Consider the following 23,319-nt stretch of genomic DNA (forward strand, 5'->3'; position numbering starts at 1 on the left):
TTGAGAAAATTCTGATTTGTAATTTTTCTCTGACCTAGTGAGAGATAAAATTGCCTTCTGCTCCCTGTCTGCATATACTCTTGCAGTGGAGCTTTGAAGTGGTACCTACTTTGTGCCAAGACAAAAACTGCTGCCTTCTTTTCCTTCACAGCAAAACATTGTGGAGGGAAGAAACCCTTGACATGATGCCATTTTCTGTTTGTTTTCACTAAATTTTGAAAGCCCTCTAGGCAGAAAGCACAAACCCAGTGCCCAGAGAACAGATTTTCTTAGATCCAGTATGGAAAATATGTTGCTAAAGGAAAAAAAATGCCAACCATCATTCCCACATTAGGACAAATACTTCCACATCTAGTGGAACATCTTTTTTTGATGTTTGAGATATTTGTTGCTTATGAGTATCTTTCAGTTGCTAGTATAAAAGAGTCACGTGAGATTTTGTGAAAGCACTGCATGGTGCATTCCCTGGCAAGGCTCTCACAAGAATCTACTTCAAAAAGCCTATTAAAAACCCAGAGGAAGCAATAATAAAGCTATTCTTTCAAATAGCCTGCATCTTGCCTTAGAAGAAACTTTCTTTAGCTGCACTCAGATTTATCAGGTTGCAGCCCTGTTAAGAGAATAGGCAATAAATGTGATGATCATTATACTGTCTCCCATGGTCTCAGGCCAGGAATCATAGAACTGTAGAATCATTTCAGCTGGAAGAGACCTTTAAGATCATTGAGTCCAGCCTTTGTCCCAGCCCTATCAACCACTAGACCATTTCTATAAGTGCAACATCCACCCATCTCTTAAACACCTCCAGGGATGGTGACTCCACCACCTCTCTGGGCAGCCTTTTCCAATGCCTGACAACCCTTTCAGTAAAGAAATTCCTCCTCATATCCAGTCTGAACCTTCCCTGGCACAATCTGAGGCCACTTCTTCTTGGACTTCCTGCATGTAAGATGCACACATCCACACATAACTACACATGCAGGCCACGTTCCATAATGTAAATAATTCTCTGATCAAGTAGTCTGAAGATTTCCTGCAGGGTTTTTATTTTGTATGGATGTTCTCCCATTTCTTCCTAAGTTGGATAAGCAAGTTTCTTCTCCTGTGTCAGGTAGCGTGCGACAAGGGGCAATTTGTGTCTTCTCAGGACCTGTTGGTCCTGGGTCTGCTTTCTTAAGAAATACAGGGTTAACTATTCCTCCTCCTTCCATCTTCCAAAACTACCACCTGAGGCAGGATGAATGCAATCCAAACTACTCCTCATTTCAAATTCCAGACTCAAATGAAGCACATACACAAATGTAACTGATTCCATATCTTACATACAAGTTGAAAAGAAAACAAGTATCTCTTTATAGCTCTGGGGCTTCCTGGCAGTGACACAGTCCTCAAGTATGTAAAATATGCTTTCATTGCAAGCTAACCTGATTTGCCCTGAAAAGCTATAGTTTATTCGTGGTGCAGCTGGGACTGGTATCTGTCTGTTTCTGGAGACATAACCTTTGTCCTTAGTGCTGCAGAACACTATGATTTATTCCTGTTATTTCTATATAGAAATTGGTGGGGATGTCAAGGAGGAACTGCAGGAGGGCATTGGAAGTGAACACATAAATGACTTTGCCTGGCACAGCACTATGAGTGCTACCAATACTACTGCTGAGCAACTACCATGAATGAAAGGTATGTCCATTCCAGAGTCAGACTTTGGAGAAAGTGTGCATCTCATATGTAGGTATGGTAAACATCAATAATACCTACACAAGAATATGAACTATATTTGTCTTGAAGAGCTACTCCAAATCTTCACTTGATCAGTCAATACTTGGACACAATCTTCTTTCTCAACTTTAAAACTCTGAGAACTGCTCCTGTGCAACTTTCATATAAATGCCTGAATTTGTAGGTTACATCTTGAGAGTCACAGAACTTTCAGATGAAATTTGAAATATTAAACTTCCCAAAATAATTTAGGAACCTTTCCTTTCTTTTTAGATCTCTTACTACCATACCGTCTAGATCTGTTTTCATCTCCCTAGCTTAGAAAGTCAATCTTGCTATTTTTGAGGTGGAAGTCAGTATTTTCAGATATTACATAGCTCCAACAGTTTCACTTGAAGGTAAAAAAAAAGGCACTAAATATTGTGATGGCTGAAAAATGTCAAATGATTGTAGAATTCACAGAATCATAGAATGGTAGGGTTGGAAGGGACCTTTAGAGATCATCTAGTCCAACCCCCTTGCAGAAGCAGGGTCACATAAATCAGGTTGCATAGGAACATGTCCAGGCGGGTCTTGAAGACCTCCAAGGAAGGAGACTCCACAACCCCTCTGGGCAGCCTGTGCCAGGGCTCCCTCACCTCAACAGTGGAATAGTTTTTTCTTAAGTGGAACTTTTTATGTTCCAGCTTCATCCCATTACCCCTTGTCCTGATGCTAGCTACTATAGAAAAAAGGGATGTCCCACCCTCCTGACACCCACCCTTTAGATATTTGTAAATGTTAATAAGATCTCCCCTCAGTCTCCTCTTCTCCAGACTAAACAGCCCTGGTTCCTGCAGCCTTTCCTTGTATGAAAGATGATCCAGTCCCCTCATCATCTGGGTGGCCCTGTGCCGGACTCTCTCCAGAAGTTCTCTGTCCCTCTTGAGCTGAGGAGCCCAGAACTGGACACAGGACTCCAGATGAGGCCTCACCAGGGCAGAGTAGAGAGGGAGCAGAACCTCCCTTGACCTGCTGGCCACACTCTTCTTGATGCATCCCAGGATGCCATTGGCCTTCTTGGCCACAAGGGCACATTGCTGGTTCATGGTTAGTTTATTATCAATTCCACCTAAATAAATCAAATTTTACAGTGTAGCAGGACGAATAAGCAGAACCTTATTAAAAAGGCACATGCACTGAGACAAAAAAAAAATCAATCTACTAAATAATGAAAAAATACCAGGAGTTCCCAAGCCTCCTGTGTAACATCTTAAGTCCTTTTCACTAAAACGTGCATGAGATTTTGCATATTTACTCCTCACAGACTACACAGGCACCGAGATACTGTAGTCTATATCATTCAGAGCATTAGAATGGTTCTGTGTTTTATTAGCTATTTTACATTATGTTAATAAATATCATAAAGTCTTCACTGTGTAAAAGCTTGGCATGTACTACATGGCTATCGAGCAGGATGCTAGATAAACAATGGAATAAGAGATGAAAAGTTTTTCAGGATAATTTAAATGTCTATATGGTGGTACTTCAGATACACAAGATATACTAAGCACTTAGTGAATCAATTGTTCTAGTTGCTTTTTGCCACAAAAGGACTATTAAATACAAGAAATCTCATGACTGGACTTAGAGCTGGGACTTCAATTAGTCCAATGTTACCTCCTCCTACATTGATTTTTTTTCCCTATTGCCATACAGCATTTTCAGAGACACTTCACTGTGCAGATTATTAACTTCCACTTTTTGATACATAATTATATATAATCATGTGTTCAATTGACCAAAAGAGCTCTCACTTACATGATCTATGGACTGTGCTTATCTTTCCCCACCAACTCTTGACCTTCTTCTGACAACTTGTAGCGCAAATTCTCTTAACTTTTACAGATTTCTGCTTGCACACTGGTGCTCTCCATTCTCAAGAAAAGATCAATCACAAAAATAAAGCTTTTGCTTTGAAAAAAAGATAAGGAGGTCTGTATCACTCTAAGTTTGCAGATTTGAAAGGCAGTGTTGCAAAATCACAGCTGAAATCATAGAATGGTAGGGGTTGGAAGGGACCTTTAGAGATCATCTAGTCCAACCCCCTTGCAGAAGCAGGGTCACCTAGATCAGGTCAGGTTTTCAAAATCCAAAGCCATCCAAAGGGTAGGTCTGTTTTTCCTCTCTGCTCCAGTGTTCTCTGTTGGTAGTTACCACAATGTCAGGACACAAACCCAAGGGGTTACCTTTGCAGAAGTGTGAAAACTACTTCTGCTGGATTTGTGTTTAGATGGATCATGTTTGTGACCTGTTCATCAGAAAACTGATGTCAACATCAGAGTGGAAGTAAACAGACACAGCTGAGAGACCTGGGCAGACAAATTATCACTTGAAAATTAGTTTCATGGTACTTAAGATGGACACAGCTTCCCAATAACTATCTCTTTCTTAAGAGTAATAAATACAGCTGTGCATTGGGAGCACACAGTGGCAAAATCAGACTCAATGTAAAACATTACACATACTCTGCTACTATGCTAACAGCACCTTACTCTGATGGTTTAGGTATACAAAAGCAGAGGTGTTTAGGGACAGAAATAACAACCCTTATCATTGACTAATATAGCTGTATGGCACCCGAAAAAACAATTTTGTGACTCAAAGTTTGTCTATTTATATCTATAGCACAATTTTCAAGTTTGATTTTCGGTACAGTTCTGAGATTATTTAATGTTTTCTGTCCATTACATCTACTGGTAGCCATCTCCATTTTTTAGGTCCTCGCCTTGAGACAAACTGTCCTGAATAACTCCATCTGAAGTCAGTGCCAATGGGAGCTTTGGGTTCTCCACAGCCTTGAAAAGTCTGAAGAGACCACAACATTATAAACAAGACAGGTAAATTAAGTACAAGTCAGTAAATAAGGAGGTAGTTTTTGAAATGTTGATTTTTTTTTGGTGCCTAATTTCCTCTTGTAAAAGACATATGAACACATGCTTTGACTTGGTATCATAACAATTGATGTGTCACGCTTCTAAGGTTAGACTGAGGCCCTCTAAAGAAAGACAGTACAGCATAAATACTGTCTTTAACATGAATCTACCAGTTATTAATTTGTAGAAAATAACTGCAAAATGACACAAGTATGGTTATTTAATGGCATACTAACTTAACACATGCTAATATGTTGTGTCACTTGGAGGAATCTGTAGATATAGCTCATGAACAGTGATGATTCTGAAGAACTCACTGCATATAAAAATCACATACCTGTCCAACAGTAGCTGCAGAACATTCAAGAGTCACTAATTAGTACTAACTTTGTTCTAACAATATGATAAAAGTACTGGGGAAGTTGAAGGAAACTGGAAGCAATGAAGGCATTGGACTGAGGGGGTTTTTTTGATTGCAGTAGAGGAAGAAATTGTGGGGGCTTTGTTGCAGGGTACCTGGTACACTTAAAAAAAGGAGAGAGAGACTGACAGAAAGATTTTAAGATCTCAGAAAGATTGTCCAAAACTTCAGCTGATATCTGGAATGACAAATACACCAGAGAAGGTGGCTTCTTTTTTGTCTTTTGTGTAAAATAAAGCACGTTTTAGAAGTTACACTGCAAAACCATACAGTTCCTTGCTGTAATTGTCAGAGGTTGCTATGAGTTTAAAATATCAAGCAGTGTACCCTGAGAGTTCAGGAGAGCCTACCGAGGACACTTCAGGAGACTAGTATTGCGTTTATTGCCTAGAGAAGACAGTGGACAGAAGTCTTGTGCTGTGGTTATGAATCTGAAAAGCTCACAGATGCTCACCAGTCTCTGATCAGTCGCAAGTTTAGAAAAGCACAGCATCAAATGTTTGAATCTCAAACCAGAAGTTTTGGGTTTTTCAGGAGAGAGCTTGCCAGAGCTGTGACATACAGAAACAGACACACATACATATACACAGAGTGGCATTCAGCTTCCTAAACATAGGTGTCTACAGTCACTTGAGATGCATCAGGGTTTTGAAGATGTCTACAGAGGGATGGCAAATATGATGCAGAATGTTCTGGGAGGGTGACAGGGCACTTTAGAGCATCTCAGGTGGCACCAAGAAAATACGCTTAGCTAGTTGAATTCCAGCTCTCTTTTTCAGAAAGAATATAACTTAATCACAGCATTTTATTTCAGACCATTCTTCAAGCCTTGGCAATGGGGGAGTGAAGGGACAGAGCAGTCTGTATGAAGGCAGTGTTCACAAAGCTGATCCTTGTTCTGTTGCTGGGCCATGTCTGCTTCTCCCCTCTGAGCAGACTAAACTTCTGTCCCCATGAAGGCAAGGTTTGTTTCAAAACCCAAGTCATTGACTATCAGCATAGAGAGACATTTCCAACATATTTGAGGACATATAATGCAAAACCTGGTGTTTCTTAGTTGAAAAAATAGAGTACCATCAAATCAAAATAATATTGTATACAATGTACAGTAAACAAGTGAACTGAATCTTTATGGTGATAAATTCAGGACAGAAGGTTAGGTTTTCCCTTCCCAAGGATCTAACACTTTCTCTGCAGGTCGAATACTGTGCCTAAATAATCCCTACCATCTAACAAGCTCTAGGAGTCTTTCAAGTATTACTCCACAAAGTCATCAGAGGGTTTTCTACTATTTCTGTTTGCCACTGAAGGGTCAAAGACAATTGTTGACTGTCTGAATTTGTCACCAGACATCTTCTTCCACTATTTCAAATATTACTCTGGAAATCATCACAGTGTTTTCTACTCTTTTCCACTGAAGAGCCACAAACATACCTGCTGAGGTTTCTCTGAATTTGTCACTAGTCTTCTTCTTCCGCCATTTCCAAGGTTTAAAGATTTTGCCGATGGTGGAGAGTTTGCCCTTCCTCTTGAAGGGGGGAGTTTGGGATCCAGGGGCTGGTCCATCCGAGTTAGCAATTGAAGCCTTATCCAAACCATCAACTGCATAAACAAGAAAAGTAAACATAACTGAGGATGGAAAAGAAAATGGTACTGGACAGCTAAACTCTTTCACTGTCAGCTTGCAACAGGCTGTATGTGAGTCCACGTATTTTCTGTTCCAGAAGGTAGCCAAGCAGCACTTGATCACAGCCCATGGTTGCAAAACAGTCCCCACCTCAGCTAGCTCTGGGCTTCATGGCTGCCCAGCACCTCAACTGCAGCAGGCCAGAACCTGTTTCTCACTACATGCATCTGGCACATCTGCAGCGTTCTGCAGTTTTCCATTGCTACTGGAGAATTTCTTTCCACATATATTTGGGTGGCTTTTTCCCTGTCCTTGGTAAAGCTGCATAACTAGCTGTCATCACACAGAAAACAAAACCCTTGTAATGTAAAAACATAAACTATTTCTTCTGAGTGAAATGAATCCCTTCTTAAACAAGCTGTAAAGATAACTGTTCTGGCAGTGGAATGGAAAGAAGTCAGTTGGGTATCATTGGTAATCATTCACAGTGCAGCCTGCCGTGCCATGAGTCAGGCTTCTTACTAACAAAATGTATTTAACAATAAGCTTTTGGGTTGTAGCCAAAATTGAAAGAAGAATTACTGTTCTGCAAAAACATATTGAGTAACATGAAAGCCAATATTTACCATCCATGGCTGTTACACTGAGTTTTGTGAACCGAATTAAGACATTCCAAAATATGCTGTAGCATAATAGTTAAACTTCCCAGAAATTTCCTTGAGAGGTCTACAATTATTTATTTCTATTTTAAAATTGACATGTCTTAGATCCTTCCATTTGTGGTCCTGCAAATACTTCAAATGTGCTTAATTTTATTCACGTGAGCGGTTCCACTGAAGTAACTGAAATTACTTACGTATATACAATTAATCACAGGCTTCAATGTTTGCAGCATAGAGGCCTTGTAATTGCTTTCATTCTTCTAAACACTCTAATTATAACCAACTCGGAACAGAGTTGATGCCACTCTGAACAGTAATAATGATAATCATAGATCATTAAATCAGAAACTGCTATTCAAAGACTGAAATATCACTGTCCCCCTTTTGCAGATGGAAAATATGAGGCACAGAATTGTTAAGTGCTTAATTTTATGTTTGCCAAATGGCTTCCTGAATCCTGGTCCTGTGTCTTAGCTGCTAAAGATACACATTCAGACACATAACAGCATAGTGCAATGATTCTATGATTCTCAGACAAATAACATTTAATGAGTCCTATATTTGTCCTAGACTTTAGATTGATCCAGGATGCTAAAAAAACCCAACTTTTCTGTGAGAAAACTGATGTAATTCAGAGTTCAAGAAATTTTACTGCCAATGTTTTAAAATAAAGTACTGGGAGGAAAAAAAAATCCATTGTATAACTCACTGAAGTCTATGAAGTTAAAAACAGAGATAAATTTGTATGAAAATGACAGCCTTTAAATCGATAAATATGAGTTATGATCTGAATGAAGATGTAATACATTCTGTATTGTCAGAGAGATGGAAAACTTCTCCAGGATAAAGTACTGATATTCAGATGCATCAGAATTTAAAGTATTTAAGTGACTTCCTGGGGTATTTTCTGGTCTATAACACAGAAATAAGATGGAAGAATGCAAAAAGACTTTAAAGTAAAAGAGCTAAGATTTTCATAGAATGGTAGGGTTGGAAGGGACCTTTAGAGATCATCTAGTCCAATCCCCCTGCAGAAGCAGGTTCACCTAGATCAGGTCACATAGGAACATGTCCAGGTGGGTCTTGAAGACCTCCAAGGAAGGAGACTCCACGACCCCTCTGGGCAGCCTGTGCCAGGGCTCCCTCACCTCAACAGTGAAAGAGTTTTTTCTTACATTTAAATGGAACTGTTTGTGTTCCAGCTTCATCCCATTACCCCTTGTCCTGTTGCTAGATACCATAGAAAAAAGTGATGTCCCAGCTTCCTGACACCCACCCTTTAGATATTTGTAAATATTATAAATATTATAAATATTATAATATTATATTAATATATGACATGATGCAATATTATAATATAGTATCATACATATTTTGGTAAGGACTTGGCTACATCTATCCCTTGCACAAGTACAAAATCCCAGCTTCCTCACTTGTGCACCCTAGAGAACAGAGTGATCTTTAGAGAGGTTTATGCTGAAACTCCATTAAAATGATCAGCTGCCACACTACAGACCCTGAGAAGCCAGGTGACGGGTGGAGATGAGAAGACCATCAATGGCAATGAGGAGCTCTGCAAAAACAGAGGCATGGGACAGCAGAAGGATCCTTGCAGGGGTTCTGTGCCTGGAATTAGGGATTACACTTTTGTCTAGGCTTACAGACACTTCCTATGGAGTGCAATCTTCTATGGAATACAGAAGCCTCTACTGGAAACTATAGATCTAAGGGAGAAGCACATATACTTCAAGGGTAGTTATGAAGATAAGAGAGCTAAGTTTACCTGAGCGATTCCAGTTGCTATAAGGGGCAAGGGACACAGCTTGCAGCCAGGAAGATGTGATGTAAGGGGATGTAAGGGAAATCCTTCCAGGTGGTGGGTGTTGCAATACTGCAGCACGTATGCCTTGGGAGGTTCTGGAGGCTCAGCCAGGCAAGCCAGGGCTGACATCACCTGCTGTTGCTAATAGTCCTACTCTGAGTGAGGGACTGGACTTACTGACCTCTCGAGGTCCCTCCCAATCAAGGGACCCATGGTGCTATGGGATGTGGAAAGGCACAGTTGCTCTGTGAAATCTGCACTAGTGTAGCCAAAGAATCAGAAGTGAAGTGCTGAAGAAAAGAGATCAGGCTTTGTCAGCTGAAGAGTTCTGTCCCGGGACAGGGGCCAAGGATTATCTCACTACAGAGGCAGCCCATCAGCTCATTAGAGCAAAATGCTGCCCATTCCTTGGAGGCAGTGGGACAAAACCCTTGTTCTTGTCTCTGAGGACATAGAAAGTCTGGGTTGTTGATGTGAAGAGTCTGCACCCTGATGACAGACAGCATGGTCTCTATAAACACTAGAACATAGATCTTTTCAAATGCTCCTGGGTCACAGAGTCCAGGGTCCAGTCTATTTGCAGGCAACCACCTTCACAAAAGCGCCATCTAGATTGTCTTCCTCCTGCACCTACCAGCAGGAATGGATGAGGACTATGGCTCCACTAGCTACCTACAGAGAAACATGGATTTGAATCAGCTCCTGCCCTGCCCTCTGCTGAAAATATATGACTGAAATAATTACATTCATCCTAGCTAAAGAAATCTGTCTGCTTCAAATGAGCTAATACATGAAAAAAGGGATCCGCTTGGAAAGGCTGCAGCTTTTGAAAACAGGATTCAACATTAACTCATTCTGTGAGGTTGAGAGAGCAGTGGAACAGACTGCCCAGAGAGGTTGTGGAGTCTCCTTCCTTGGAGGTCTTCAAGACCAACCTGGACATGTTCCTATGTGACCTGACCTAGGTGAACCTGCTTCTGCAGGGGGGTTGGAGTAGATGATCTCTAAAGGTCCTTTCCAACCCCTATGATTCTATGACTCTGACCAAAAAAAGATGAGGAATTGATTTATGAACGAAATTCAACAAGTGTCCATTAACCACTGATCTTGTACCAGTTCTTCCATTTGGAAAAAAGTCCCAAATATGTATCTGAAAAGGAGGAATAAGCATGGCCAAACATCATAGATAGATTTTAGAAGTTATCTCAGATAATGTAACATTGCTAGGAGAAAGCACTTCTATCCAAGAGCAACCATAAGGTAGAACATTTTACCAATTCATACACTTCCTAAAAAACCTAACAATTTCAGCAATGACATTCCAGAGCATCTATGGAAAGATCTTATCTAAAGCTATTACTCTGCACCTTTGAAAAACTCAGCAGGAAACTGATTTACACTATCTGCTTTATAGGTCATGTACTGTTTAAAAATAAAACAGTGTATTTTTCACCTCAGAGAGCTTATGTACCTTCTATTAATTATTATAAACGTTATACATATTCATTGAGATGAAAAAAGTTGTGCTATTGGGAGCCTGAGGAATGCTGATCAGATGCTCCCTGACTCTGAAGGTACAGATGCCATAATTCATGACATTAAAACTACTCAAATTTCTGCCTCGCTTCACATAAACCAGCATCCTACACTAGAGTTTCACACCAGAGTGGCTCTAGTGATGAAAGCAGCCTGGGAAGTTTCCTCTTGGCACTTCTATCTGTTCATTCCTGACCCTAAAAAAATTATGCCATTCTTTTGGTTGTAAAAATACAACTGTTCATTGGGCTTCATCACAAGTAGATCTATGAATGATCCAGACCAAAAATTCCTCCTCCTTTCCACCCTCTTTCCTTTTTTAAAAGGTTATTTTTAATCTGGGTCACTTCAGTTATTTCAGTCTTCAGCACAATCCTACAAACGCTTGAAGTGTCAGGGCTGGGCGAGGAGTGGGCTGTGGCATGGGGCAGCAGCCAGTGACTGGGCTGGGCAGGCAGCCTAAATCAGCTTTACAGTTGCAGCCAGGATACTAGGACATTCCAGCCATGAACCCAGCAGCACTATGCAGCCTGGCATGTATCACATGCCTGAACCTGGGTGACTCCACAAAATAAACATGCTTTTGCCTAGAGCATTCACAGAGCAGGTGGAAGACTTGGGTTCCTCCCCCTTCCCAAATAAACTGTTGAAACCTACTATCCTTCACTTCCTAAAAAGAAGAACACCCTAATCAGGAGTGGGAGCTATGATCCTTTGGAGAAAGGAGTTTTGGGGCCACTGAGCCCCAAGTAAGAGAGAGAACAGCAGGTGGAACGTGATGCTCTACGTGGGTAACTAAGTTCACTCACAAAGATATGTGAATTCATATCATGGGTGATGCAGTGAGTATGGTCCTTCCACAAGAAAAACACTTGCTATGCTTTAGATGAGAATGTACAAGACCACTTCAATCTTTCCAATAATTAAAGCATTACAGGATTGCAATCTTCCCAATCAGTAGTCAGAAGCATTTTTCCTTTTCTCTATCTCTCTGCTCCCCTCACCATCACTGTTCTCCACAACTGATCTAATCAGTAGAAGCACAGAGATATGTATTTAAGGAATTCTTTCTCACATCGGGGCTGTTAAGTACAAGACAGTTCCAGCAGAAGGACAAGTCCTTTCCCCATCCCTCTGGGTGCTGCAGCTTTCATGCTGTCATCCCTCCTCCCACTCACTTGATTCCCAAGACTCTTTCATTTGCACCACAGTTCTGCTCTGTCTTTATCATACTGCAAGATAAAGGAAAGGTCTGCCTCCAGCCTCTCCCCACCTCTGGGGAATATAACCAAGAGGGAAAAAGGCACAGAACCAAGTGCTTCACTAATACTGAGGTACTAAGGTGGTACTGGCACCTAATACTTTCACTAGCATTGATTATCTTGCAGTACCACCACATCACCCTTTAAGTGTACAGGGATAACAGGAATACAGGTGACCCAAGGTATTGCCACATCTAACCATAAATTAACTGAGAAATGCAACAGAACAGGCAATGGTCCCAGTTCAAAGCTACCTTATGTGTGGATTGGGTTCTGAATGACTTCTATGCTTGTTAACTACTGGTTACCTAGTACAGCTGCTTTCTCTCTTCCTCTCACTGCACCCAGGTGCCCTGCAGTGATGTGCTGCAATAGCCATCATGGTTTACTGAGACCTTGAAACCTCTTCTGACAGCATTATGTTTTTCTATAGGATCTTGCCACAAGGCATGGTCGGAAGTCATGGTTTTTTATGCCAGCAAAATCAACATGTTTATGCAGCTGCACATTATCCCCATGTAGTGACAAGAACAATAAGTCATCAGCTTGCCACAGAGCACGGTAAACTGCTTGTTCCTGGAGCTTACTGAAAAAATTCAAGACACTGCACACTGAAATGTTTGACACGATAATTAAAAATCAGAAGTCATTCTGACACTATCAGTGTCATTTTCAATAAACACCTAAAATTCTGTAATGTTACATCAGTTTTTCATGACCAGAACCAGATGGCAAGATGGGTTTTTTCTTCCTTCTCCCTTTTTATTTTCTACTTGGAAAGGAAAACTGCTACTAATCCCCAGTGGATAAACTGACAAATGGGAGAGCTATAATCTACCTCTGAGTAGCACAATGAATTGGCATCTGAATGCTTTTGCCTTGCCATACATCTGGAGTTTAACTTTGAGGAAACTCTGTCATGAGCAAATTGACTTGATTGTGTTTTAATTAAATGAAAGGAAAAAGCTGAAGTTCAAATGTAGGCGGCTGAATGGTAGTTTCCATATGGAACTGCTAATATTGCAAAATGTTAATTGGACCTCCCGCTGGCGATGAGCTAAACAGGGTGGGTAGTGGCTACTTCAGAGGGACACTGGCTGTTGCCTTGGAACAACCAAAGGGGACCCTCCTGGGATAATCATGGCAGGAACAGAGCCGACCGCCCAAATGCCTCCACGAGGACACACGAACACCTCTCAGGTTGTTGTAGTCACACATGGACCAGCAGCACCAAAGTCCAGAAAAGGCTTCAGAAGGCTGAACCCTGTAATTCCCATCTCACCACCACCTCACGGCAGAAAGTCAAACACAGAAAGTCAAGCTCAAAAGGCCATATTCTGTTCTGCCTCTGTAATGAGCCCCTGCCTAAGCTCTGCAAAAAGCACAGGTGGAGGGGAGCCTATATTCTGAAAGCAACAGCACAGATGTCTAGAGTATCACATTTCAGAGAAGAAGCCACATGGCTCAGAAGGACGCTCAGCCACACTGTCCTCTTCTGAAGTGCACAGAAGAGGAACATGAGCAAAGTACCAAGCAATGACACTGCCTCCCACACTCATTTATTCTACTTCTCACTTTCTCACCTATACAACTGCAATTAACTTCCTCAGAGCATGGAAGAGTTTGTTTAGCTATCTGTCTCTTAGGTAGGAAGCCCTCACCCCACAGACACTGGGTCGCCAGCAAGCAAGGACAAGACCTTACCTTGACTTCCTACTATCTTAAACATGAAACAGTAAGTAAAACAGTGTTCACTTGAGGGCTTAAGATGTGCTTGCTGCTTCACTAGGGTAAAGCCCAAAGGACCTCTTTCTTTAGAGTTACCTTAAGTGTTAATTGTTTTTTTAACTCTGTTCACAATAGTCACATCAACTTGAGTGGAGTTGGTTGTTTTGTCAAGTTACAGGTTATCACATTATCATATTAGTTAGCATAATGCACTTGTAATATGCAGCTTCAGAGTTACTTCACAGTTACTTCACTTCCATTGGGTTAATTCTAGAAGGAAAGGGGAAAGGGGAAAGGGGAAAGGGGAAAGGGGAAAGGGGAAAGGGGAAAGGGGAAAGGGGGACCAAGCTATGGTTGTAGGGCACTCTTTAGAGACACTGGAAATACCACAGGCAATACAGCTAGTCACAGCTACCCAGCATGACCAAACTGCACCTCTCATGAAGGAACCTGTGCAGAGCTCATCTGCTGCATCTACACTGACACGTGAGCTGAGAGAGTTCAACAGTGCATTAAGCACTGCAGTTATAGCACTAAAATCACACCACCACTCTTCTCATATGTTTCTTGTGTCAAAACACACTAGGGATCTTCTTAGGGTCCTAATAAAAATACAGACCTGACGTTATGTTTGCAATATGTCCTCAGGCATGTGTTTGCAAATGAATTCTTTACATTTTAGCATCATGCAGTCCTTATTAGAACACTTACATGACCTCCTCCTCTTCAACAAAGTGTTTAACTTCCATCCTTTTCCTACAAAAGGAATAGGAGAATGCTTGGCCATCCTGTCATACAGGTTTGAAAGTGATCTGGCTGCAAATCTTCTTGCTACCTCCTCTCTGGCCTGAACACAGCTGGCTCCGACCAGAAGGAAAAGGATCAGAGATTTAGGGAAGGCTGCTTATTCCTTTTTTTTCTCAACCATAATACTTGGGTGAAGAGCAGCAAATGGAAAATTTCCAGTCAGTTACATTTTCCAGATATACGAAACATCAGGTCAAACGTCAAATCCTGGATCCAAGCAATTTCTCCACAGAAACAGGGGGGAAAAAAAAAATCCAAGCACAGTAACAGAGAAGTGGGAGGACATCAAAAACAAGAACCAAAAACAGTGCACATAAAAGAGCAACCAAACTACTTTGAACAGCTGAGGATTGAAAATTAATGCTTCTTCTGGCAGAATATTAAGAGATAAATCTCCTTGGAGTACAATGGTATACATTTCCATTTAGAGTTTTAGAATCATAGAATGGTAGGGGTTGGAAGGGACCTTTAGAGATCATCTAGTCCAACCCCTCTGCAGAAGCAGGTTCACCTAGATCAGGTCGCATAGGAACATGTCCAGGTGGGTCTTGAAGACCTCCAAGGAAGGAGACTCCAAACCCCTCTGGGCAGCCTGTGCCAGGGCTCCCTCACCTCAACAGGGAAATAGTCTTTTCTTATCTTTAAGTGGAACTTTTTGTGTTCCAGCTTCATCCCATTACTCCTTGTCCTGTTGCTAGCTACTATAGAAAACAGGGATGTCCCAACCTCCTGACACCCACCCTTTAGATATTTGTAAATGTTAATAAGATCTCCCCTCAGTCTCCTCTTCTCCAGACTAAACAGCCCCAGTTCCCACAGCCTTTCCTCATATGAAAGATGTTCCAGTGCCCTGATCATCTTGGTGGCCCTGCACTGGACTCTCTCCAGCAGTTCTCTGTCCCTCTTGAGCTGAGGAGCCCAGAACTGGACACAGGACTCCAGATGAGGCCTCACCAGGGCAGAGTAGAGGGGGAGAAGAACCTTCCTTGACCTGCTGGCCACACTCTTCATAATCCCACCTAAAAGTAAGCTGCATGTACTTACCTCATTGAATTCTGCAATGTTATTTCTAAAATGCCACATCTGATAACCAGAACTGAAGAAACAGAAATATTTCCTAACTGGCTTTTCGTGGTACAGCCTTAACGTGGGGAGAAAAAACATTGTAATAAGTTTACAACAAATATTTTTAGCTACAGGCAAGCCATAAAACTTCCTAGCAGTTAGTGGCTAGAAGTGTGAAAATGAACTGAGGATCTTCTCCTGTAATAAACAGATTTTTTTTCTTAAAAAAAAAGGTGATAATTAATAGGTATGTAATACAGATGTTGAGGTAAAACTGGGATGAGCATGTCACAGGGCAGCCTTTGGTCCTTTTCTCATTTCTCCATCTATCAGCAAAGTTACTTGCCGTCTGCCCCGAACACACCAGGAGCTTTTGGATGCCCTGTCCAAGCAACAGCGGTGCCTGCTGAGAAAAGGGAAGGTGAGAGAAGGTTCCTAGTGCTGGCTCACCCTGACAAGCAAGCCAAGGTGATAGGTATGCCATGTCATTGTCCTACTGGAATGCCCTTTCCCTGGTATTCCCAGGAACTTGACAAGATGAGGAAAACAGTCCACAGGAACCTGGGGGAATATGGGGAAAGAGAAACCAAAAAACACAAATTGAACACAGGCTTCCTTGTCTATTGCAAACTCTGCCAAGCAGCCCTCACACAACCAAGCTGCTAACTCCTGTTCAGATCTAGATATTTACCTACCACTCACAGAGTAAACCAGCACTCTCTAAGATGGCCCTTGCTACTTGCTGTCCAAGCCAAGTCAAAAACCTAGTGAAAGGATCAAAGCACAGCCAAAGTTACATTGGGCTGCTTCCAGTTCTTATCCTCTCCGTATATAAGCAAACACAAGCTTGGGGCTGCTTCAGATCTCAGCTGGCTGGTTCCTCTGGAGGCACACATCATCCCAAGAGAGGATTTTACTCTGCTAACAACTTTCCTACCCTGCAGCAATAGCTAAAGGGCCCAGCTGCTGACCTTTCTTCAACGCCTTTTGGCTGTTCTCTCAGCATACCTGGAAAGACACAGGCATTTTCCCACAGCTTGCTGGATGTGTCCCTAGAAGTCATTGCCACTGTTGGCAGAGGCAGCACGCAAATATGGCTTGGTAGAGATGCTGCCCATACAAGCAGGTTCCTGCTCATCTCACCACGTGTTTTCACACCACCACGATGTCAATGTCGGCTGAACCACGAACCGTGTTGATAACCATTTGTGAAGTCCGACTTTAGCAGTGCACTAAGGCAGAAGAGAAAGAACCTTTTGCCTAGGCTTTTAAAGCTGAGTCAGTTCCTACTGCTGACACAGGAGGGTCTAGCAAATAAATTTGCTGACCAGGCTGAGCTGGGCGGTGTGCCGAGGAGCTGGGACAGGAACAGGACAGGATGGGAGAGAAGTTTGGGAAGAGATGGCAGACATCTGCCACAAAGTCAGCGCCTGAGCCCATTGCCAGAGGGTATGAGAGCTGCCTCTCACAGTAGTATGCCCTGACACCTTCACCACATTCAGTGCTGAAGCAATGACCACCTGAAGTGCTAATACTATTAGCTATTTTCGTCTTCTGCATGAAGGGAGCTGGGGAAGGATGTAGACATTTTTCCTCCCCATCCCACTTTATTCCATTTCATCCCACCCCAACTCAATCCAGACCACCTGGCACTCTTGCTAAAAGTTCTATATGAATGCTATATATGTGCTTTTCCCTTTATTATTATTATCTTTAACCAAATCTTTCACAATTAACATGTTTATACATGAGAACAGATTTGGCTTTTTGGGCTCCCATCCCAATGCTTCCTTGCACTTAAGTACTATAACAAGGAGCTCTTGATCTACAAGTAACAGAACATTTACGTATGAAAAATCTTAGGTGCAATTTGATCAGCCATGTAATTAAATACCCCATATGGGACAGCCTGGAGCTCACTGTGCTGCTTTTTAAAAGAGACACTTTCTTTCATGCTGGCACCACTTCAACATCCTTTTTTTTTCCTCTAGTACAGGAAACCACATATTGCACTTGTCCAAATGTGTGTAAGTCAAACCTGAGGCAAACAGTTTCTTTTCATGACCGTGTTGGCCTCACAACACCATTGGGGAGGTCAAGGACACTTTTAAATCCAACCAGAAAATTTTTGAGTGTTGCTGTCATTGCAAATGTTTGTACAAGCTATTAGCCTTGCAGCCCTTGAACAGAAAACTGGGTTTATTGTTTTAAGTTGCCTTTAAAATGTTTGTCTTTGCTGCTAGATACCAGCTTGGATAAACAATAATAAAACTCCAGCACGCTCAGAAGAAACTATTAATGACTAAACACAGTTCCTCTCAGTCAAAACACCAATTTGTCAACTCTAAAACCACAGTCTGTAAAAATTTTCACGTCATTCTGTATCTGTAATGTCACAGTTCTGAATACAGTCTAAGTCATCTTCATTGCTGTGAGGAAAGAGGAGTTGCCAAGTTGCAGCTGACTTTTATTCCGCATCGTGTTTCATTACTCTCTCCATCCCCAGCCGCACGGCAAACAGTTGTTTTATTCCCTGTATCTTGTTCTTTATTAGGGCCAGGGTAGGGAAAATCAGGCATAAGCTGACATATTGGTCAGTCCAGCTGCTCTTCCTTCGTCATTTTAAACTCAGACACTCAGGGGCCTGTTCACGTAAAAGAACAGGTCCATGTGAAATCTGTGGTGGGATTCAGTTATACTTCTAAAGCCAGTGTGTTCCCTTTCCTACACAATCAAGAAATAGAAACGTCATCAAACAAGCTGGTGTCACTGTCAGTCACCCAATGGAATTAATAATACTGTCCTCATGTAGATTTAAAAGCTGTACTGATGCACATTTGGGACTTCAATTTTTCAATGGAATCAGCATCTACAGACATGAAGCACAGATAATCAAAAAGCTTTGGTTGGAACAAATTGCAAATGTGAAAGCTGCTTCTCTGTGGATCATTGCAGCAGGATGCTGTGCCAGGATAGTGCCCTACTTGCCATGCACCCTGAGGATGAAGACGCTTACAGAGATGAGATTGGAAACTAGGATCCCACTTTCCTCTGCGAGTGCCATAGCTTTCCTTCCAGAGTCAGGCACCAGCCCAGGACTAATCAAAGCATCATGTCCTCCTAGGAGAGAAAAGGGCTAAAGAAAAGGGCTTGGTGAGGCCTTGGGTGGCGAGACCATCTTGTTGTCAAAGGTGGCAGTGAGAATATGCTCAGTTCTTCCAGCAGATTATTCCCTTAGGGGAAAACAACTGCTCTGTAAGAGCAGCATCAACATGGCAGATACATAATTGATACCTTCATATCCCCATTTGCGTGTCTCACACAGTATTTGGGGTGCCTGCTTCTCCTCTGCTCTCTGTTAATAACAAATGACTGTATTACCATGGTGTGTAGAAGGGCTGTATTATCATGGTGCGTGGTAGAACAGGACCTCTTTGTGACAAGAGCCATACAAACAAAAGCCATAAAGACCATTCTTATTCCAGCCCTATAAAGCAAAAGAGAACAGCTTGAACAACAGATTTACGATTTTTCATTGCCACTTTTTCAGCTATCCAAAAGTACACATGATTTTGTTTGCAGCCTGTCCTTTTCCAACACCTCCTTCAGACATCGGCACTGAGCAATCACAAAACATATCTTTCTCATCTGCAGGCTAAAATAAAACGCCAACTTAAACTTTCATATGCCAGTTTAGACTGAATTGTTTCAGCTGGAGCTGGACAAGCACCCCTCGAGCTGCAAAGCAAGTACCCACAGAAGAAATATAAGACCCCACCTTCTCCCCACCAGTGCATTTCAGCATTTTACTATCACAAAGCCTAACAATATTAATTCAGTACTTGGCTTTGGAGCACACATCAGTAATAAAAGTGTCAAATATTACCAGAGGTGATGCCTGTTTGCCTAGTGTGGATGATCTGAGCCCACCAGCTACATCAGCACGACCCACTGCACTACCATCTGGGAACACCTTTCCTCTCCTTCTGAGCCAGATGCAGTTAGACGTTAGCAGAAATTTGAAGTTACCATTAAGGCATATTCAAGCTTGTCCTGAATCAGATAATATGTTGTTTTAATCACTTTGTACAAAACCCAGTACAGATGCCAAGAATAATTCAGCCTACTTTAGCCAGATAAATGCTGACAGAGGTCATTCCCACTGTATGGAATGGCACACTTCACTGTATTTTGTTAAAACCTCTCTTTAGACCCTTTAAAAAAACACCCTGTTTTCATTACATGTTTTTCTTAATTACTATTCCTTATGACTGTGGAGGTAAACCAGGCTACATGACCCTTTGCTAATTACAAGCCAGAATACAAATGAAAACATCAAAATGGTTTACTTTAGAAACTGAATTAAATTGAAGCCGTTCTCGTAATTATTAGGATTTCATTCATTTTATGATTACTCAAATTCTGTGGTATCTGAGTGTCATGACCATTCCAGTACAGTTAAACTGAACACAAAAGCTTTAGTATTTAGCTGTATGCTTAAAAATGCCACAGTAAAAACTTGATTAAAGAAAAAAAGTGGTGCAAAAAGCCCGAATGTGACTGGCAAGCCCTGTACCTATTGCTAGCGACTTCAAGTCCTAAGTATGTGGAGCATCAGCATTCACCAAATTCATCTTTGGCTGTATTTAAGCTCTGTAAAGTTTTCTTTTTTAAACTACTACCAAATGTTTTCCTGGAGAAGGAACATGATGTGACGAAGCGCTTGCCTGTTTCCAACGGTCCCTGGGAAAGCAAGCCATCCCTTAGGAAAGCCCACAGGAATACTTCAGAAATTCCTGTTGGCAGTTTCTGCCTGTCCTGACTGTTTCTTGTGCTCTCATTCTGGGCTTTCAGCAACTCCCACAGCATCTGATGCACCCATTAAGGGAGAGAAAGGGCCATTTATCCGCTCCTTTAACAATGAATTGATATGTGGATAAAGTCTCCCGCAAACTAACACGCAGACGTTTCCACTGTTGGTGTTTTCATGTGGGATTTTCTCTGAAGGTTTGCCCAGAAGCAGGCAGCCTATCCTGACAGCCAGGGTTCACCCAGATCCCTGCTCAGCAGTCCCCAAAACAGCATCACTGCAGGGATCCAAAGAGGGAGAGAGAGGCATAGCGCCTGTAGATGCTCTCGCCCTCATGCTGGCAGACGGCAGCTCTGGGCTGGCAACCAGGGGTAAAACCGAGTCCCCATGCACTTTTGGCAAGGCACAATGCCTTTGCAAGGCACGGTATCCTTACAGCCACTTCCTCAGCACTGCTCTGGCTGCCTTGTTTGAAGCCCATTCAGCTCCAGCCTCGACTGAAGGAGTGGAGGGCCCACCTGCAGCCTCCAGCAATTTACCTCCCTCAGAAAATACCTCTTGAAAAATTCTTTTTGCCATACTGAACAAAACTGCTGCTTAACTTCATCTCCAGTGAAACACACTTTGTACAAGAGCAGGTTTTGAAATAGAAAGAGTTTAATGACTATTCTTTCAAAAAATGCCTTCAAGCAGCTTACAAACAAATGACAGCAACTTTTCCGAGCCCGGGGGAGTGGTTGTAACATCTTGGAAATGAAAAGGAGTGATACAGGGTTCAGTCACTTTTCTTGCCATGAAAAAGGTTTATAATTTTCCCTAAACCTCCCTCCTATTTTGCAAACATTCAAGCACTTGGCAGATGTATTCAACATTTTTAGACCCTGCACTCACTTTTCCCCCAAGCTGGATGCTGAGTGGAGACATGATCACTCTCTACAACTACCTGAAAAGGGTCTGCAGTGAGGGTTGACCTCTTCCTTCTAGTAATGAACGACAGGACAAGAGGAAATGGGCTCAGGTTGGGCCAGGGGAGGTTTAGACTGGACATTAGGAAGAACTTTTTCAACAAGAGGGTTATTAAGCATTAGAACAGGCTGCCCAGGGAGGTGGTGCAGTCACCATCCCTAAAGACATTCAAAAGACACATAGATGAAGTGCTGAGGGATACGGTTTAGTTTAGTGATAGGCTTGGCAGTGTTAGGTTAGTGGTTGGGCTCAATGATCTTACAAGGCCTTTTATAACCATAATGGTTCTATGATTCTATGAATCTGCCTATTTCATAGCTAAAACAAGCCAGAGTTTAAATCCAGAGCTAAACTGTCAGTGGCAGAATACCGTCCTTGGCGTGCTTCAGTCAAGCCATTGAAAAGAATGTAATCTTAATTTTATATAAAGTCAAAGTACTCTTCTTTGATGGGATCTGGATGTTGTTTTCATAAACACAAAACTACCAGCTGTAGGAACAGGTGAGTAATCCATGAAAATGCTGGAAAGACATTAGTGTAGCTTCAGTTTGGGTTTTTGGTTCATCTTATCTTCTGGGAATGTTTCTTGCAATGTTTTTCTTCTGTGGTTGAGGAAACCCCGAATGAACTGTAGGCTGAGCAACAGCAAGAGAGAGATGTTTCTCTACAAAGAGATCCCTTAAGGACAGTGGGTTGAAAGGTACAAACACAAAAATCCACAGTCTGACCTTGTTCATTAATGCTCATTAGTTCCTTGATCTATGGCCTTCAGGTCTGGCTTGCTTCATCTGTAAGCAGATGAGGGGATCACAACATTTAATTATCATATCAGATCATTCTCAGGACTGAATAATGCTCATGGAAGAGTTCAGAATTGTGAGACAAGGATCGTGCCAGGGTGATAAGCTGTGGCCTTTATCCTTACACGGTAACTGTGCTGAATTTCCACTCAAGAAGATGGGAAACGCTTGCAAGTTAGCAGGGCTGAGGGATGGGTAACTTCTGTCTAAGGGAAGATAAGCTTTGATGGGTTCATCTTCAGCCACTGCAGCCATTTCCAAACTAATAATCAGTCTATGCATTAGATACAGTGTGCAGTGTTATACATCAGTTTGTATGTCCAGCTTCCCCTGCTAACTAGAAAATCCTGTGAAGTCCCAAATCTTTGCTTAATAGCTTAAAATGTATTGAAAATAATGCTTAGCTTTTGCATGCTTTCTAGTGGCCTGGCTCTGTATTCAAGGCTTTCTTCATCTTTCATGGATGACAGCTAAAAAGGTACATTCTTTTTTCCTCTTCTTCTCCTTTCAAAAAGACATAACCCTAGAGATCCAATACTTATATTAAATACTTTTCTCTTCAACATATTATTGTTATCATGCATTTCAAACTAACATAGAGAGTTTCCAAGTGTGATAAATGTTACAGAAGCAAACTATTTGTCTTGCTGGGTCTGGCTGAGATATGCCTTTCTCCTCTTCTCCTCCCTTGCCTCCTGGAGTGATAGGAAAATTAAATCAGCAGGATGAACAGTACCCAAGGGGAGCTGAGAGAGAGGTGTTGCTGTTAAGTGTCCAAGATATTTGTTTTTTTCTGCTTCAGGTCTCTGTGAATTACATCAAACTTTTCCAACAAAAACTTTTTTCCTCTTTTCATAATTGTGTTCACTGCACAACATGACATAGTTACATGATGTTATTTTCCAACAAAAGGCTTTAAACGCTGAGCATCATACTCACGTAGTTCCTGCAATGTTTTGGAGTTAACCTCTCTCTTTTTTCTGCTGGCTCATGTTCTGCTAGTCTCTATGACTTTCTTCTCCAAATAAAGTATATATCATTTTTCATTTCCACTTGGTCCTTGTCCAGCTCTTTGACAAGGTGCCTTTAACCAATGTCTTAGCTGTCCATTTTATTCTTCACTCCCCTGCATAGACACAGTTTCTTTCATTTTTCACCATCAGGCCTTAAGTATTTCTT

General features: G+C 41.8%; 1 protein-coding gene across 2 annotated transcripts in view; it reads right to left on the minus strand.

Moving 5' to 3' along the window:
• PHACTR2 (phosphatase and actin regulator 2) overlaps positions 1–23,319 on the minus strand; it is an 81,527-nt gene that overhangs the window by 48,081 nt on the left and 10,127 nt on the right. For both annotated transcript variants that reach the window (XM_061989052.1, XM_061989051.1), the window contains exon 2: positions 6,490–6,657. In XM_061989052.1, the coding sequence (XP_061845036.1) occupies positions 6,490–6,657 (168 nt within the window). The remainder of the gene's footprint in view (positions 1–6,489; positions 6,658–23,319) is intronic.

This window comes from Colius striatus, chromosome 2, assembly GCF_028858725.1.
Source record: "Colius striatus isolate bColStr4 chromosome 2, bColStr4.1.hap1, whole genome shotgun sequence".
Taxonomy (NCBI): Eukaryota; Metazoa; Chordata; class Aves; order Coliiformes; family Coliidae; genus Colius; species Colius striatus.